The 15,299-nt window shown below is 39.3% G+C and overlaps 1 protein-coding gene across 5 annotated transcripts in view; it reads right to left on the bottom strand.

Moving 5' to 3' along the window:
- The window catches only part of ZNF197 (zinc finger protein 197), a 39,598-nt gene that overhangs the window by 18,695 nt on the left and 5,604 nt on the right, over nt 1–15,299 (bottom strand). For 2 of the 5 annotated variants that reach the window (XM_064590715.1, XM_045904163.3), the window contains exon 1: nt 5,788–5,909. The exons of 1 other annotated variant lie outside the window; for it this stretch is intronic. Coding sequence is in view for 1 of the 4 variants with exons in the window: in XM_064590726.1 (XP_064446796.1) it covers nt 5,788–5,862 (75 nt within the window). In the remaining 3 variants the exon portion in view is untranslated. Of the gene's footprint in view, nt 1–5,787; nt 5,923–15,299 lie in introns of those variants that run through there. 2 more of the 5 variants (XM_064590720.1, XM_064590726.1) reach the window with 2 other exon arrangements.

Genomic DNA, 15,299 nt, shown 5'->3' with positions numbered 1-15,299 from the left:
AATTACAATAAATCTTTATCTACCACTCTAACATTGGGCATCCTGGCTACTCCTGTGTGACCCTGAACAAGTTACCTCACTTCTAAGTCTGTTTCTTAACCTGAAGAATGGGGTAATAATAGGTCCTACTGTATAGCCGTGTGTAAGAATTTGGTCTTTACATATATTTCCCCAAGTTTTGAACAGTGCCTGGTATATGGGCTCAAATGTTAGTTATTATCTTTCTATAACTAGAACTCTTTCCTATGTTCTGTACAGTCAACAAGTAAGGTCTTAATCCTGATACGAGACAAAATCCTAACACCTCAATTAACAAAGAAAAGCTGAACTCAGTTAGCTTTACTATACATACTTTGAATTCTCTGAAAATTGTTCATTACATCAATCAAAATATTTAGATAAATTTGACTTTTATTATACAAAACTTAGGCTTGTGGCTAAAAAGCTTTTTTTAAGAAATAACATTTATTTTTCCTATTACAAAACATAAAATTTGTAAAATCAGAAAAGACAAAACCAGAGTTGTTCTTCTGATCTTCTGCACCAATTTGGATCACAAGATTGGAACCAACAGTACATCTCTCTAACTTGCTTTTCACATGTTATCTTGTAAATATATTTAATATAATCCTCATCATTATTTTAAGAGCATATAAACCCATTCATACTTAAACATTCCCCTGTTGTTAGACATTTAAATTATTTATTATTTCCTCCTATTATAAATTAGGCCACATTGACTATCCTTGCTAATGAATTTTTGGTTACATTTCTGCTTATTTTTTCAGGAAAAATTCCCAGAAAAAAAAAATTGTTGGGTTGGAAGGTACAAACAGTTTTAAGCTTTTGAGATTATAACAGTTACATCACTGTCAGTGACATGAAAGCACCCTCACTAATTTCATTTAAAACTTGGACTCTTACAGAGCATGTCTATAACTAAGCAGAGGAGGCAGAAATGTAAACACAATTTCGATATAGTATATAAATAAAATTAATAGGAAGTCATACAAGCACAGAAAGAATTCATGAAAGGTTATTCTGGATTGGACTTTAAAGAAAAATAAAAAGACCACTGGAGTATTAGGCAAGCCATTCCAGGAAGAGAGAACTATATTTTCAAAAGCATGGGAATAATACCACATATAGCTCTATTAGAAATGCACTTTACAAGGAAGGAAGGAAGGAGGGAAGGAAGGAAGGAAGGAAGGGAGGGAGGGAGGGAAGGAGGGCGGGAGGGAGGAAGGAATATGCTTTGCAAACCAGAGAAGGGAGGTAAACTCTGGAGGCAAGGCTGTAGGTGTAGAGTCAAGAGGTAAACAGAAGTTAAATTCTAAAGGCTCTTAAGAGGCAGAACAAGAGGGTGATCATGTACTGTATGCGATACGTATCCAGTAAAGAGATTTTACTTTATATTTTTCCTTGTTATTTTTTTAAATAGGTAATATTGGTTCAAAATTTTAAATTATAAAATGCATACTGTGTAAAGTTTCCCTCTCCGCATTAGTTTCTTATGTACCTTTCCAGCTATTTATGTTTATACAATTAAGTATAATATATATTGTTTTGTATTTCCTTTTTTTCACAAAACACCATGAATCATGCACTGCATCTTCCTTTTTCCAATTAACAATGTATCTTAGGGCCACCTGGCTGGCTCAGTCAGTGCAGGATGGGACTCTTGATGTCAGGATTATGAATTTGAGCCCCACATTGGGTGCAGAGATTACTTAAAAATAAAATCTTTAAAAAATATATATCTTAGAAATCTTTCCTGTCACAAATAGCCCCTCCTGTCTTTTTACTGATGCATGGTATCACTATACGGGCGTATCTTAATTTATTTATCTACTCCATCACAGATGGGCAGTTTTCAATCTTTTCTTATTAAAAACAATATTATCATTAAAAACCTTGAGCATACATCAATTTGCATGTGTGTAGGCATATACATGAAAAGTTCCTCAAAGAACTGCTGGATCAAAATTTATGTGACCTTATAATTTTTTTTTTAGATTTTATTTATTTATTTGAGAGAGAGTGAGCGTGCATGCACAAGCAGGGGGAGGGGCAGAAGGGAGAGGGAGAAGCTTAGCAAGGAGCCTGACATGGGGCTGGATCCCAGGATCCTGGGATCATGACTTGAGCCAAAGGCAGACACCAAACCGACTGAGCCACCCAGGTGCCCTGTGACTTTATCATTTTGATATTGCCAATTAGTCCTTCTTTGGGCCTAAACTAATTTACAATTTACACTCCAAGCATGAGCAGTATGGGAGTGCCTTTCTCCTCACTCCTTCACCAAATCTAACTTAGATTTTTAAGAGTCATTTATATTTTATTTTCTGTTACCTATTCATATCTTTTGCTCATGTTTCTATTGGAATGTTTGGTCTTGTTAATGTGTACACACTCTTTACATTAAGAAAATTAGTCCTTTGTTACAATGGGAGTGGCAAATTTTTCCTTTTCTCATCTCTTTACCATACACCTCATGTGACTTTGCTTATATTTGTTTTGCCACACAACCCAATCTTTTTCTTAATGCTCTGTTTTGTTTCATATTTAGAAAGGCGTTTCCTGCTCTGAGCATGAATGAAATATTAACTAACAGGGTCAAAATTCTATATGGGAGGAATGATGGGGGAGGGAGGACTAGATCTCAGGAAGGCCAGTAAAGTTTTTACAATGGTCTAAACAAATGATTAAGTTCTAAACTTAAGTAGCACTAGGGATAAAATAATTGAGAAAAACTGAGCTGTTCTTGATAACTGATCTGGGGGTGATGGAAAGGAATTTTCAAAAAGGATTTCTATCCCACGTTCACAGACAGACTCAATATTGCCAAAGTGCCACTTCTTCCCTACTTTATCTATAGTTAAGTGCAATTCCAATTACAACCTCAGCAAGTTATTTTGTGGATACCAACAAACTCATTCTATAGTTTATAGTAGAGGCAAAAGACCCAGAATAGCCAACATGACACTGAAGGAGAAGAACAAAGCTGAAGGACTGACACCACACATGAAGAGTTACGATAAAACTATAGTAATCAAAACAGTGTGGTATTGGCAAAAGAACAGATAAATTAATAGAACAGAATACAAAGCTCAGAAATAGATCCACACAAATAGAACTGTTATTTGATAAAGGAGCAAAGGCAGTACAGTGGAACAAAGCCTTTTTGGCAAGTGGTGCCAAGATAACTGGACATACACATGTAAAAAAAAAAAAATGAATCTAGACACAAATCTTACACCCTTCACAAAAATTAACTCAGAATGGATCTCAATGTGAAATGCAAAACTATAAAATTCCTAGAAGATAACAGAGGAGAAAACTTCAATGATCTTGGGTATGGTGATGACTTTTTAGATACAACACAAAAGGTGTGACTTAGATAAAATTTAAAACTTCTACTCTGTGAAAGACAATGTCAAGAGAATGAGAAGACAAGCCACAGACTGAGAAAAATATTTGCAAAAGACATACATATCTGATAAAGAACTGAACTCTTAAAAATCAACAATAAGAAAACAAACAACTCAATTTAAAAAATGGCCCAAAGACCTTAACAGACACCTCACCAAAGAAGATATACAGATTCTAAATAAGAACATGAACAGATGCTCCACATCATATGTCATCAGAGAAATACAAGTTAAAACAGTAAGATACCACTATTAAGTGGCTATTTTGGCTACCTATTAAGATAGCCAAAATCCAGAATACACCAGAACACATCCAGACAACACCAAATGCTGGTGAGATGTGAAGCAACAGGAACTCTCATTCATTACTGGTGGGAATGCAAAATGGTACAGCCAACTTTGGAAGACAGTTTGGCAGTTTTTTGCAAAACTAAACATACTCTTTACCATACAATCTGGCAATCGTGCTCCTTGGTATTTATTAAAAGGAGTTAAAAAAATATGTCCATACAAAAACCTGGACACAGATGTATAAACATTATAAACATCACATGTATAAACAACACTTCGCATAACTGCCAAAATCTAGAGGCAACCAAGATGTCCTTCAGTAGGTGAATGGATAAACTGTGGTTCATCCCAACAATGGAATACTATTCAGCACTAAAAAGAGCCGTCAAGCCATGAAAAGATATGGAGGAATCTTAAAATGCCTATTACTAAGTGAAAGAAGCCAATGTGAAAAAACTATATACTGTACAATTCCAACTACATGGCATTCTGGAAAAGGTAAAACGTTGGAGTCGGTAAAAAGGTCAATAGCTGCTGGGGGTTGGGAGGAGAGAGAGATGAATAGGCAGAGCAGAGAGGATTTTTAGGGCAGTGAAACCACTCTGTACGATACTATAATGGTGGCTACATTATACACGTCATTTTACATTTGTCCAAACCCACAGAATGTATAACCCCAAGAGTAAACCCTAATGTAATGACTATGGAATTTGGGTGATTATGACATATCAATGTAGGTTCATTGATTTTAACAAATGTACCAGTCTGGTGGAGGATGTTATTAGTGAGGAAAGCTATGCATGAATGGAGGTAGGAAGTATATGGAAAATCTCTGTGTTTTTCTGCTCAATTTTGGTGTGAAACTAAAACTGCTCTAAAGAATAGTTGTTTTTTTTTTTGTATTTTCTTTCTGCCATTTATTTATTTATTTATTTATTTATTTATTTATTTATTTATTTAAGATTTTATTTGACAGAGAGAGTACAAGCAGCGGGAGAGAGAGGGAGAAGCAGGTTCCCTGCTGAGCAAGGAGCCTGATGTGGGACTCGATCCCAAGACCCTGGGATCATGACCTGGGCCGAAGGCAGCCGCTTAACCAACTGAGCCACCCAGGCATCCCAAGAATAAAGTTTATTTTGAGATAAATAAAACTTGGGGAAAAAAGGATTTTCTATAGTAAATTATTAGAATTCTATTTAATCTTACTTCACAGATACAAATAAATCCTAAAACATACAGTTTGTTTCTCACCAAAGGCTTGTGAGCTACAAGTAAGAACAAAAGAAGGCTCAGGCGAGCTAAGCAGTTCAAGGCCACTGGACTGGTTAAGTTGTGGGAGCAAATTCTGAAATCACGGAACCGAATTCCAAAAGTCCAAAATACTTCCATCTGGAGACTTCTGAAAGCCAAACAACATTCATTCTAAAGCAATAGTTTCCAAACGCTAGTTCATTATAAAGATTTAATCTGGCAAACCGTAAAACGAAAAATACAGTAACTGTACACAGTCACTGATAGAGGTTGGCAATGACCTTTCTTGCAAAGAATGGCATTTATTCTGAGTTTACAGTGTCAGTACTTAGCGTGAAAATATACTCCCTTAAGTAATGGTGGTATGGGTGGTGTAAGTTTGTTTTTAAATTACCATTATAATACAAAATTAAAAGATGGAAATTATTCCATCCCTACCAAAAAAAAAAAAAAAGAAGTCCCTAGGAGTCTGGTTGCCACCGCTCTAGAAAGTCTCAAGCTGTCTCTACCAGCCTCAAAAAAGAATGACGAAAAGCAGAAAGGCCTGGCTACTGAGGCAGCTGTCCTCATTGTTTGACTCGAGCACCCCAGACACACACGGATTCAGACGTGCTGCCCTCACTACCTTCCCCAAACCGGCATCTGCCCAAGTCGAGCCCAGGGCGTCCACGCCAATACGGAGCTAAGGAGGGACCGCGCTGGGGGTCAGTGCCGGGGACCGGCCGGCGAGGGTTGCGCAGCCCTACGGAGCTTAAGCCCCTACCCCGGGCCGCCCTCCGCGCCTGCCCTCCCGACCCGAGCCCACCCCGCTCACCGGGGATTCCCGCTGCGCCTCCGGCACTGGGTATCGCCTCCTGGGCACCAGGACGCCGAGAGATGACACGGGCATCAACGGCAGCCGAAGCTCAGAATAATGGCTGACCTGTGAGTACCGCTACTTCCGGTTGCTCAGCAACCCCTCCCATCCCTGGCTCTCTGGGAAGCCACATCTCTATGATTCCTTGTTTTCTTTGGAGGGGGCGAGAATGGCTGAGATTCTGGGCCCTTTGGTTTTCATTTCTCCCAACGAACTGGTGGGAGCTGTTGCGTTCCAGACTTGAAGGATGCATAGATGAATAACATGGCCCGGGCCCTCAGGACGCTTGTTACCTCCTCAATGAGTTGGATCTACTATCTTAGCTTGTACCACCTGGACTTATATATAGAAGGTCATGGTTCTTCAGTACACTATGGTTCGGAGAGGCCCAAAGGCGGTAGTCCTGAAATCAATCTAGTATCTCCTAGCCTTAGAAGTGGCTGGTAAGCAGAACAAAATGTAACTGAGGCCTTCCCAGTCCAAGAGATTGTGCAGATACTTCTTTTGGGGGTACTGGAAAATAATGGAAGTAGTTACTACACAGGTGAAGGGATTATTATTATTATTTTTTAATATTTTATTTTTTATTTGACAGGGAGAGAGAGAGCACAAGTAGGCAGAGAGGCAGGCAGAGGGAGAGGGAGAAGCAGGCTCTCCAAGGAGCAGGGAGCCCGATGTGGGGCTCGATCCCAGGACTCTGGGATCATGACCTGAGCCGAAGGCAGCCGCTTAACCGACTGAGCCACCCAGGCGCCCCTGAAGGGATTATTTCTTGACACTAAATTCTTTGAGTCAAATATTAAAAGTAGCTTTTGCCTGTTACCTGAAGAATATGCCATCTGTGTTCTATACCACAGTCACCTCTGCTGACCTGTAATTTTTGTGCAACTCTTGAGGAATGGTTCTATCCATCCTGACAGCCTTCCATTTGTAGTGTGCACTATGACAACTCAGTCTATTTTGCTTCAGGGCTTTCTCTTCCAGCCAGGTCTCAGGTACTGCCTGGAAGAAGTGGATGAGAAAAACAGCCCCAAGGGCAACCCTAAAAGAATGACCATTAACAATTGGTGCATAAATGCCCAAGCTTCCCACGCTTTGGCAAGAAAATTCTCAGCTATGTCCTACTTGGATCCTTAGGGGTCACCAAGTGAGATTGAGCCTTAGTTGCTCACAGTAGAATCACTCAATAATTCACACTTTATTGGCTTGTCCTCTATTGCTTGTCTTATTCTGCCTGCTGCCTCCCTTCTGCTTCTTGGGATCACCTCCCAAATAACCTACCTATCCCTAAGGACTTGTGTCAGGCTCTGCTTTTGGAGAAACCTAAACTTACAATCAACATTTTATATTCAAATAAGAATGTGTCCTTCCACAATGCCCAATTTTGTGATCACTCATGTATCAGTCTGATTAGAGACTAATTATCTTGTTCCAGAGGATCCAGAAGCCAATTCTTTAACTTCTAAGTTAGATAGGACTTTACACAGGGCACATATTATCAAGCTTTATTAACACATCTCATCCTCCTAAATGATACAATAATGAGGAAAAGGAAGCATCCCTAGTCAAAGAGGGGTCTATGGTTATAATTTCTTACCACTATGAGAAGGGATCCAAGCCCAACCAGCTAGAAGAGACTGTGAGAAACAGGTACTAATGGAGAATACACCTCAATGGATGGCATCCTGGGAGCCTCAAGAACAAAAATAAATGAATCTTTACCCCAGTGTTGCACTGTGAATGTAACTTAGTTGCTCCATATATATGTTTTCTTTCTACTTTTCTCACTGCTCCTCAGCTGTGAAGAAGAATCTTCTGTCTCCCTCATAGCTTCTTCTTCATTTCAATTTCTGTTCCATCATACTTTATTTGCTGTGGCTCCTAATGGCTTAGCTTCTTCCCATACATCATTCCACCTTCAGTTCTGCTTTTAACTATCTTGTTTTTGCCCTACTTATAATTCAGAATTTCCATAGAGAGGTATTCCAGTTGGCTCAGCCATTAAATATCATCTCTGGGCAGAGTTTTATCCCTGCCCCCCACCACCAAGCCATAGCAGAGGATGATAACTAACCTAGAGATCAGCTACACATGAGTCTAGTGCCTGGCTCTGGTCCAATCACCTGTGGCCCATTATGGAATAAGTAGGGTCACTTGGCAAAAAATATGGTTACCTCAGCTTCCCTCTCAGCTAAAACTGGGTCAGGAAAGCCTCCTGGAAGAGGCCTTTGGCAGTTTCTGTGATTGACTAAGCGAGGACAGTGGTCAACTGTGGAGAAGGTGGGCTTAACAGTCAGGGACTCAGACATCTTCAATTTCTCACATGCTAAAATGGCATGATAGTTTATGGTCCTGGTTAAAACTAGATTGAAAGGAATCAACATTTTCATGCTTAGTAATCATGACCATGATTACTCTGTCATCTTGCATATTTGACTTGAAGTGTTTGCCACCTCTTTGTCTCCCCAACATCTTCTCTGAGAGCCATGGTACCATATGATGTCATGGTTGGGAAGGACCTTAGAGTTAATCATTTTACCAAGGATCTTACTTCTGTAACATAACACCACAAACTTGTCTCTTCCTTTTCAATTGCCCTTCTAACTTGACTGGGATGGTTCAACATTTATCTGTCCTGATATCTCTTCTACTCCCCTGAATTGATCAATTTCTCCTTTTCTATTTTTTTTTCTGTCCTGAAGAAAAAAAAATGAGCTGTTTCCAATTTCCCCTCCTGTTCTAAATATGTCACCTCATTCCTTAACCATAATATGAAGGTTTTTGTTTTTGTTTAGAGGTACAGGTTTCTTGATGATCCTATTTCCACCACAGGACAAAAATTAGTAAAAGTAGTTTTCTTCTTTCTTTTGGCAGCAGATGGGAACAGGATGCAGAGTTCAGAGTTGATTCCAAAGAAGGTAATTTCTAAAAGATCAGAATCATCTAGTGGTACATCAGGAGGACTCTGTGGGGGTGGTTCCTGGGCGATCAGAAGCTAGATGCCCTTAAAGATAATTTAGAGATACTAGAAGCCAACCCTCACATGAAGAAGGAATTAGATTGGAAAGTGCTTTCTTAGAAGTAATAGACAAGGAATCTTAAAAACACACAAAAGGGTGGATGTGCTGAATATAAGGAACTTTGGGAACATCCTAATATGTCCTTCAGAACATCAAGGAGTTCTGAAGGTGTAGAAATTCTATCCATGTGGTGAATGTGGCAAATCTATTAAGCAGAGCTCACCCCTCACTGGGCATTAGAGAATCCACAATGAAGAGAAGCCTTATGAATGTAATGAGTGTGGTAAAACCATCAGGCAGAACTTTCAATCCAATGTATTTTTTATCTCAAACATTGTAATTTTCATGTCTAGAAGTTCAGTTTGGATCTTTTTTTATTTCTTCTAAGTCTGAAAGTTCAATCTTTCCTCTGGGTTTTTGATTACATGATATATCGTTATAACTGTCTTAATATCCTTGTTGGTTGATTCTAATACCTGTATCAGTTCTGGGTCAGATATTTTGAATTTTACTTCGTTCGGGGCTGGATATATTTTGTTCCTATAAATATTCTTGAGCTTTTTTTTTTAGAGAGTGATGCAGTTAAGTTACATTATGGTCGGAGAACATACTTTATTATTTCAATCTTTTTAAAAGTATTGAAGTTTGTTTTATGGCCTACTATATGGTCTATTCTGGAGAATGTACTGTGTGCACTTGAGAGAAATGTATATCATGCTGTTCTTAGGTGGAGTGTCATAGAGATGTATGTTAGGTCTCTTTAGATAAAGTGTTCAAGTCCTCCATTTCCTTGTTGATCTCTGATTTTTCTAACTGCTCTTGAAAATAGGATATTGGTGTTTCCAGCTATTGTTGAAGTGTCTTATTTCTCCTTTCATTCCTATCAGTTTTTCCTTCATATATTTTGGGGGCCTTTTATTAGATGCATATATAACTTTTATCTTCCTGATGGATTAACTCATCTCATTTCATATCATTATGAGATGTACTTCTTCATCTCTAATGACTTTTTTCCTGTTTCAAAGTCTATTTTGTCTGATATTAGCATAACCAGTCCAGCTTTCTTATGGTCTTTGCATGATAGATACTTTTCTATCCTTTTACGTTTAATCTATTTGTATCTTTGAACCTGAAGTGTGTCTCCTGTAGAAATATATACATATATTGTTTCTTTATCCAATCTGACCTCTCTCCTTTTTTATTTGGTTGCTTAACCCATTCACATTCAATGTCATTATTGGTGTGTTCTAGGTATTTATCCAAAGGATACAAAAATAGTGATTTGAAGGGGCACATGCATCATAATGTTTATAGCAGCAATGTCCACAATAGCCAAAATATGGGAAGAGCCCAGATGTTCATCAACAGATGAATGGATAAAGAAGTGGTGCGTGTGTCTGTAGGTATATAATGGAACATTAGTCATCAAAAAGAATGAAATCTTATCATTTGCAACAGTATGGATTGAACTAGAGGGTATTATGCTAAGCAAAAGAAGTCAGTCAGAGAAAGACAAATACCATATGATTTCACTCATGGGGAATTTAAGAAACAAAACAGATGAACATGGGGGAAGGGAAAGAAAAATAAAATAAGAGGAAAACAGAGAGGGAGGCAAACCATAGAGGCTCTTAACTGTAGGAAACAAACTGAGGGTTGCTGGAGGGGAGGTAGGTGGGGGGACGGGGTAATTGGGTGATTAAGGAGGGTATTAAGGAGGGTACTTGATGTAATGAGATTTTATGTCTTTTAAAGAATCTGAAAGACAACAAGGATGTCTTATGGACCCACCCAGGGTGGGTGAGTACATCTTAAATGACAAATCCACTCTGAACATTGCAATCTCTCTAAGCCTCTAAATACTTTCCTTTAAATTAAAGAAAGGGAGGTTGGACATTTCCATTTCATTCATGGAGTGGGGGGGGGGAGGGATACCTTTTGGTTTGTGTTTCATCCAGTCAACCAAACTGTCAGAACCCTTCCTAACTCCCAGAGCTTACCAATGCAAATGCTAATCTCTTCTGGAAATAACCTCAGACGCACCCAGAAATATCACTATCTGGCATCTCTTAGTTCTGTCAAGTTCAATATAAAGTTAACCATCACAACAATTTATTGGTGTAGAATCTCATCTAATTGATATCATCTCTTTCAATCCCGATATTGGTACTTGTGTCTTCTCTAATTAATCTTGCTGGAGGTTTATTGATTTGATTGATTTTTCTAAAATTTTGGAAGTTAAAAAAAAGGTACAATGAGTTCCTGTGTATCTTTCACCCAATTTCCCCCAATGGTCACATCTTGCATAACTAGAGCACAATATAAATTCAACCAGGAGAGTGAATGGTACAATCTACAGAGCTTATTGAGATTTCACCAATTTTACGTATGCTAATTTGTGGATGTATAATTCTATGCAATTTTATCTCTTTTTGTTATTAACTATAATTTTGTTATTTTAATGATTGTTTTGGGATTTATAGTATGTATCTTTATTAATCTACTTTCTTTTTTTAAAATTTTATTTTATTATGTTAATCACCGTACATTACATCATTAGTTTTTTTAAATTATTATTGTTATGTTAATCACCATACATTACATCATTAGTTTTTGATGTAGTGTTCCATGATTCATTGTTTGCATATAACACCCAGTGCTCCATGCAGAACATGCCCTTTAATACCCATCACCAGGCTAACCCATCCCCCCTCCAGAACCCTCAGTTTGTTTCTCAGAGTCCAGTCTCTCATGGTTCGTCTCCCCCTCTGATTTCCCCCCTTCATTTTTCCCTTCCTACTATCTTCTTTTTTTTTTTTAACATATAATGTATTATTGGTTTCAGAGGTACAGGTCTGTGATTCATCAGTCTTACACAATTCACAGCGCTCACCATAGTACTTACCCTCCCCAGTGTCTATCACCCAGCCACCCCATCCCTCCCACCCCCCACCACTCCAGCAACCTTGTTTGTTTCCCGAGATTAAAAATTCCTCGTATCAGTGAGATCATATGATACATGTCTTTCTCTGATTGACTTATTTCGCTTAGCATAATACCCTCTAGTTCCATCCACTTTTAAGTGACATTATACCACTTTCTGTATACCAGTGGTTTTCAACTTGCTTTGTACTGGTTCTCCCCTGGGGGCAATACCTAGAGATATTTTTGAAACACCAGCATCTAGTGGGTAGAAGCCATGGATGTTGCTAAGTGTCCTATAATGCACAGGACAGCCAACACAACAGCCCAAAATGTAAATGTAAGACAGGGGCACCTGGCTGGCTCAATTGGAAGAGTGTGTAGCTCTTCATCTCAGAGTGGTGAGTTTGAGCCCCACACTGGAGATTACTTAAATAAACTTTTAAAAACATGTAAGAAAAAGGTTGGAAAAAACCCCATTATTTCCATCTGATGTCATTTTTCTTCTTCCTGAAGGACTTACTTTAACATTTTTTGTAGCGAAGTTCTGCTACTGATGAATTTTTAGTTTTTTTTTTTTTTTAAGATTTTACTTATTTGAGAGAGAGAAAGCAAGAAAGAGAGAGCACAAGCCAGAAGGAGAGGCAGACTCCCTGCTGAGCAGGGAGCCTGATGTGGAACTCAATCCCAGGAACCTGGGATCATGACCCAAGCCCAAGGTAGACGCTTAACTGACTGAGCCACCCAGGCGCCCCTCTTTTAGCATTTTAATGTCTGAAGATGTGTCTTGGTTCATGCTTGAATGATATATTGACTGGTCTAGAATTCCAGGATGGCAAGTTTTTCTTTCAGTACTTTAAAGATGCTGCTTCACTGTCTTCATGCTTGCATGGTGTACAAAGAGAAATCTGTTATCCCTATCTTCTTCCTCTGCACATGTTTTTTCCTCTGGCTGTTTTTATAATTTTCTCTTCTTTACTGGTTTTGGGCAATTTGTGATGTATCTTGGAGTAGTTTTCTTCAGATTTATTCTAGGCTTATTGTTCTCCACTACTGAGGCAAGCCCCTTCTGAGTACTTTACCCAATGCACAAAGGAATTGGATTTTTTCAGTCTGACTTGTGGGAAGACACAATTCCTGGCCTTGCGTTTGTGCCTAGAATTGTTCACTCAAATCCTTTGGAATGTCCCCCCCCCCCCCCGCCCCGGCCTTAGATAAGTTTCCTCATGTAATGTGCCCATTAATACTCTGCTGAATATCCTGGGGGCGGGGGGAACAATTCACAGACACCAGAAATCTCTGTGTAGTTCTCTCTCCTCCAGTACTATTTTGGTTTTTTGGGTTTTTTTTTAGAGCTTTTTTTTTTTTTAAAGATTTTTATTTATTGAGAGAGAGAGAGAATGATAGTAGGGAAGAGGGTCAGGGGGAGAAGCAGACTCCCTGCTGAGCAGGGAGCCCTATGTGGGACTCGATCCCGGGACTCCAGGATCATGACCTGAGCCGAAGGCAGTCGCTTAACCAACTGAGCCACCCAGGCGTCCCACTCCAGTACTATTTTGTGAACCCCACCTGCCTTGGTCTCCTTGGATTCTCAGCTCTCTCTTCAACTCAAGAATTTCACCAGACTCTACTTGGCTCCTCCTATGCTACTGCCTGGGGACTTTCTTTTTTTTTTTTTTTTAAAGATTTTATTTATTTATTCATGAGAGATAGAGAGAGAGGCAGAGGCAGAGGGAGAAGCAGGCTCCCCACGGAGCAGGGAGCCCGATGCGGGACTCGATCCCAGGACCCTGGGATCATGACCTGAGCTGAAGGCAGACGCTTAACTGACTGAGCCACCCAGGCGTCCCCCCTGTGGACTTTCTTAAGGCAATAAACTGGGGCACATAAAGGCTCATTTCACTTGTTTCTATCTATCAGGGATCCTTGTTTTTTGTTGCTGATATCAATGTGTTAAAAATCATTGTTTCATATACTTTGTCTGGGATTTTTGTTTCAGGCAGGAATGTAATTCTGGTCCCTCTAATTCTAATATGGCCAGAAGAGGAAGTCTCTCCTTCAGTTTTATTCATGTCTAAGTATTTTCTCATTTTCTTTTTTTATTTTTATTTATTTAACAGAGAGAGACATAGCGAGAGCAGGAACACAAGCAGGGGGAATGGGAGAGGGAGAAGCAGGCTTCAGCCCGATGTGGGACTCGACCCCAGGACCCTGGGATCATGACCTGAGCCGAAGGCAGATGCTTAACGACTGAGCCACCCAGGCGCCCTATTTTCTCATTTTCATTAAGCTTTCCTCAACCCTTGATTTAGAAATGTTGTGTTTAATTTCCAAATGTATGTGGTTTTGTTAGTTAATTTCTTTTCTAACTGCATTATGATCAGTGTAGAAGACATTTTGTTGCACTGTCTGGATTTCCCTAGATTGTCCCCTTGCCTTCCACCCACTAGAGGGGCAGGCTGAAAGCCCTCAACTGTAAGTTCTCTCCAGGAACTATCCTCAGCTGAAGAAGTCTACCTCACTCAAGATCATGGTTCCCTTTCGGATGGTATGATGGAGCTTGTATTCAGTGATTGATTGATGAAGGGGTATAAGGGCCTAGACCTCTCACCTCTGGTCTACACAGTTCTGAAAAGACAGCCTGGTCTGGCCAAGTTTGAAGCAACTCAGATGACTTCTCCTACTACTAATCTAGTGTTCTCCCTGCTCTATAGGTGTTTATCACAAGAATACTCTCCAATAAATTTGCTGCATTTGGGAACCACAAGAGGTAACAGCATGAGGATTGACTCATGACTACAATTATTAGCGAGACTTTTATTTGCCACTTAGAGCCCATGACAAATCTCACAACCTTCCTTGATGTACTCCTCTGCTCCTCCTGGTTGACTTTTTTCTAATGCATGCTTTCACTGAGGGTATAGCCCTTTAACATCTGGGCTTCTTGTGGAAATCTCACTTCCAATTCTCCACCTCTTACAAGCCCACAGATTCAAATCCTGCCCTTGCAGCAGATAAAATCTATGTCCCTTCGTGGCCAATATCACCAAACTGCCTCACAGCACCCAAGGTATCACCACCCACTTACCTTGCTGGCTTCCACCTCCTCTTCATTTTAGGTTCTGTGCACTTATTTCACCTTCTCAAAAGTCCTTTAAAAGGATGTTTAAATTTTACCCAGAATTTCTAGGTTGTTTTGTAGCCAAAGGGCTTTACAATTATCTAGTTTGCCGTACTGTTCTATTATACCTTTTAAAGACATGAATATCTGCTCAATTCCGTGGTAAAACAAACACTGCAAATGTGACAGCATTTTATTTCATACTCTGTAAACTGGTTGCTAATTTGTAATGATTATACAAACTTTAGTATATGTCTCAATAATTTTGTAATTTATAGGTTCTTCTGAAGGAAAAATGGACAATCATCACAGTAGTCATGTAGAGTCTAGGATCCTAATGAAAAATTTTCTTCAATTCCCACTGCAAAAGTATTGTTTTATATAGATCCCTGGACCCTGGTCCAGAT

This window comes from Mirounga angustirostris, unplaced genomic scaffold (genome assembly GCF_029215605.1).
Source record: "Mirounga angustirostris isolate CCGP_5_RB_7025 unplaced genomic scaffold, mMirAng1.0.hap1 SCAF_1, whole genome shotgun sequence".
Taxonomy (NCBI): Eukaryota; Metazoa; Chordata; class Mammalia; order Carnivora; family Phocidae; genus Mirounga; species Mirounga angustirostris.
Note: the sequence above shows the minus strand (reverse complement) of the source record. Positions and strands in the feature narration are given on the sequence as shown.